The following is a 4401-nucleotide window of genomic DNA, read 5'->3' on the forward strand; positions in this document are numbered from 1 at the left end:
ACATATTCTTTGCTAATTGGACGTAGCGTGTCACAATTCGCCTTAATTTGTAGCCCTCACTATACATAGCCTTATAATAATAATAATAATAATAATAATAATAATAATAATAATATCTTCATAACATATTCATTTCCCAAAAACTAAGGAACGTCTACCGCTAGTTGTATTGAGGGGCATTTAGCATACCAAAATATACTCTTAAGAAAGTTAGGTAAAATTAAACATAAACACATTAAAATCAAATCCAACATCATCAATAATGAATGATTATAGCTTTTCAAATTTCAAACTCCTCTCATATGTGACTTCCAACATTTGTACAAGAAAGGTTTGTTGGGTTTATGGAGTTTTGATTGGGCTCATTCGGATTTAAGCCTATTTTTATGTAACTCTATCTTGTATCTATTAATATTCAGTCGTGTACATTGTATTTCCTCACGAGTGAGACATAGCAATAAAAAAATTACCTTTGATTGCAGTCCATAGATGTATGTCATGCACACTTATCCGAATTTATATATTTGTTTTCCGTCTGGCCACACAATCGTTGTTTGTGTTGTTCGATAATCGGTTCCCTAACAAGGCCAACTTGTGAACATTTCTCACACATCAACATTGTCCCAAGCAGGGCCGACCATAAGGTGTGGTCGGTGGTCGACGGCCGCAGACCCGACACCCTGTAGGCCCTATTTTTTTTAAATATATAAAATTACATATATTTATTGTTTAAACTCAATTACATAGCCATTAGTTTGGTCTAGTGGCAAGGGGTTATTACTCCAACCCAAAGATTGTGGGTTCTACTCTCATTTGAGGCATGTTTAATCATATTTTTATATCAAAGTATTTTACACAACCCAAATATAACCAAGTAAACCCATGTAATTATAACCAACTAAATCCATGTAAAAATTAAATTGTTTACACCCAACAAAATAAAGCCCAAAAAATAATTCTCCTTCAGCCCAAATTTTTTTTTTGCTTTCTCAGAGCCGGCCCTGGTTCCAAGTCCCAACTGCCCAAACACAATGTTATAAGTTAGATCAAGAAAAACCAAAAATAGTTTATTTTAGGTGAACTTATAGAAACTTTGAAAGTATATAGATTAAAATTGTCATGAAGCCATAACTTGAGGGCCAGTAAATATTAAACTAACTGAAACTGAGTAACAAACCAACACCGATCCGTTATCGCCGTTTACTCGATCACCAGAAGCCATTTCCAAATTCCATAACCGGCGGTTTTGGAGTTCCGACAGCCGCGCGAAAACATGACGAAAGAAATAAACGAAGTAGATACCACCTTATTACCGCTAGCTAACACTGATGCCACCAGCTCATCAAACCTCCTTAATGGCAACAGCGTGAAAGCCAGGGCCAAAACCGACCCCGTACTCACTACCTGCCGGTGTTTCAGCGTCGTTACCGTTGCGGCTTCCATTCTATGTATTATTGTTAATGTCATTGCAGCCATCCGATCTTTGACAAATGGATTAGATGTACGTACATTTTCTCTTGATTTTTTTACATCCATGCAGATATATATTGATACATTTATTAATGTGTGGTTTTGTAGATATTTGATGGTATATTTCGATGTTACGCGGTGGCGATTGCGATGTTTGTGGTGGTTGCCGAGACCGAGTGGCCGTTCATTATGAAGTTCTGGAAGGTTATCATCTACCATGCTTTAAATATTAAACCCTAATGATACATTTATGATCACATGATCATCGATTGATCGTTATTTGCATGTAACCATATGCATGCCATTAACGCGTTATACTGGTTATGTAACATTTTTCACATATCATATATCAGATGACATGTATATATAACCAGATGATATGGCAAAAATGTATGTACGGTTAGGTGTTATACTGTTATACATGCCCATATAACTTTACTGGAACTGAGGGATCGATAGGCATTGACGGCCCAACTATTTTTGAGACCTAAAGCGAAGAAAAAATCGGGGCCCTTACCGAGAGTTAAAAAGATGAAATTACATATTTTATAAATTTTTATTTTATAATTTATATTGCCGTGTTTCATATATGAAATTACAAAATTTTAAGTTTTTGTTTTGAAAAGGGAGTTTGGTACAAATCATAGAACAACCACCGTCTTTTTACTTTTTTCAACAATAATGGAAAATTTTATATAAGGGAAGAAAATAGAAACAAAACGAGAAAAAAATAAATAAAAAGACTAAAAAAGAAGGGAAAAAAAGAATAAGAAGAGTAATCCTATACACTCGAACATGGGTAGGAATGTTAGTTAATTTACCTAGGAAAGAAAATAGAAAAAAAATGGAAAAGAAAACACAAAAAGACTAAAATAAAAGAAAAAAAATTGAAAAACAGTCCTGGATACTCGAACCTGGGTAGAAATGTTTGTTAGTTAGCTGTTAAAAGTAGATGACTATTAATAAAACCACCCGGCCATCATACAATGTTGGATTAAGTTTCAATTATATGGTTATAAGTTATTTTTATGCAAATATATAAATTTTTAATTTTTTAAACGGGGGCCTTATTTTTTCGGGGGCCTAAAGCCATGGCTTCACTCGGCAATACTATAGGGCCACCCCTGTCGATAGGGTTGTTAATGAACCGAACAAACATGAATGAAGCATGTTCGTGTTCGTTCATTTAGCTTTAACTGAACAAACGATTGGAAATGAACATTAAATGAACGAGGCTTTCTTGTTCGTGTGTTCATTTGTTAAGAAATTGAATTTTTTCGTGCTTATTTATGTTCATTCGTTAATTGCATGTATACACGAAATATTCACGAATGTAAACAAATTAATGAACATAACTTGGCGTACAACAATTAAAAGCAATTTGAAAAAAAATTTTATTGGGCCTAAAACTTCATTGAATTGTAGTGGGTAATATCTTAATTTCATAAACTAGACTAAATTATAATGTGCCTACACTTTAAATGTATAAAAGAACATAAATGAACAAACCTAAACAAAAGTTCACAAATATAAATGTACAAATGAGGCATGTGTTCATGTTCATTCATTTAACTAAATGAACAAAAATATATGTTCATGTTTGTTTGTTTAATAACTAAACAAGCATATATGATTGATCCGGCGAACGGTACATGAACAGTTTGGTTCGTTTACATGCCTACTAACTGATGTGACAGTGGTGCGGCATGACATAAGTTATATGGTGCATATGATATGACAAGTAGGTGGTCTGCAAAAGTTATGTTGTAATAGGGCAAAAATGTATATACTGCCACCATACGAATAACATTATTGATAAGAAAGTGGCATGTTGTGTTAAAAACTATATCGTGCAAATGATGTCACAAGTATGTGCCATATTATAAGAGTAATTAATTTGAATTTGATCAAATACGGCAAATATCTGATTAATGTCCTACTGATTTGTTTCAGGTGCTGGAATATTGGGCTGGCAGGGGCATGCTGCAGATTTTGTAAGTCAAATTTACAAGTAATTTGATGCATTCCACCAAAATTCATGTGTTTTTTTTTTCATGCCATTTCAGTGTTGCTGTTACCACACGAGCTTATCCTGATATGTATCAGGAGCGCCATGAGATTCTTCTTTTGCGTGACATAGCCAGTTACACACTCCTTGCTTGTGGTTTGATTTATGTTATATCAGTAAGTCAAGCCAACGAGAGAATTCTTAATTTGTAATAAACTAATAATGCTACTTAGGATACTAGAACTCATATGAAATTAACTACATTACTAGGGAGTGTTGTGCCTTGGTTTCCTCAAGCGCGCTCGACAACAAAAAGAGTTTTCAGCACAACAAGCACTTAGAGATTTGCAGGTACGTACGCGGTTCATGTTAATTTTCAAGAAAGGATAATCGATCAGTTGGTTTATCTTAAACACTAGTACGATTAGTCATTCGCTTCGCTTTACTCTTGTATTTTCAAGTTATTCACATTGGGAGATTATGTTTTCATGATATTAAACATGTTATTTTTTCTGATCTGAACATGTAGGAACTTGAGCGCCGTCAGGCAGAACTTGAAGCACTACTAATCCTTGATCATAACCCATGCGGCTGCTAATATGTTACAACTATAATGAAGTAAAGAGAGTGAAACTTTCTTGTTTCATTGATGATAATTGCTAGAGATATGCTAATTCTTTGGTTTCATTTGTATAAAAACTGAATTTGATCTGTTGGTTTTTATATTATGCTAGAATTTTATTCAGTTGACTTTTTTTCATCTTTTTTGAGTGAACTAATTCATACATATGCAATGTTGTAAAACTCGGCCTACACGGCCGAGTACTCGGCGCATATGCGCTCCTCGACACTTTACTGACACTTTTACTGCACCTTTTTGCAATTTATTCAATTTACATTTTTTCATCTTTTTTGAGTGAATT

At 34.0% G+C, this 4401-nt stretch overlaps 1 protein-coding gene across 1 annotated transcript; it reads left to right on the forward strand.

Moving 5' to 3' along the window:
- The first annotated feature begins 1077 nt into the window (after window positions 1–1077).
- Window positions 1078–4076, forward strand: LOC143598433 (uncharacterized). The gene is made up of 6 exons (XM_077076646.1): window positions 1078–1501; window positions 1579–1674; window positions 3424–3464; window positions 3537–3654; window positions 3749–3829; window positions 4008–4076. Exons 1-6 carry the CDS (start codon window positions 1274–1276, stop codon window positions 4074–4076), a joined length of 633 nt encoding a protein of 210 aa, XP_076932761.1. The 5' UTR covers window positions 1078–1273.
- Window positions 4077–4401: the final 325 nt, after the last annotated feature.

This window comes from Bidens hawaiensis, unplaced genomic scaffold (genome assembly GCF_021521415.1).
Source record: "Bidens hawaiensis isolate Kalapana, Puna unplaced genomic scaffold, B.hawaiensis_p1.1 tig00050196_1, whole genome shotgun sequence".
In the NCBI taxonomy this organism is placed as follows: Eukaryota; Viridiplantae; Streptophyta; class Magnoliopsida; order Asterales; family Asteraceae; genus Bidens; species Bidens hawaiensis.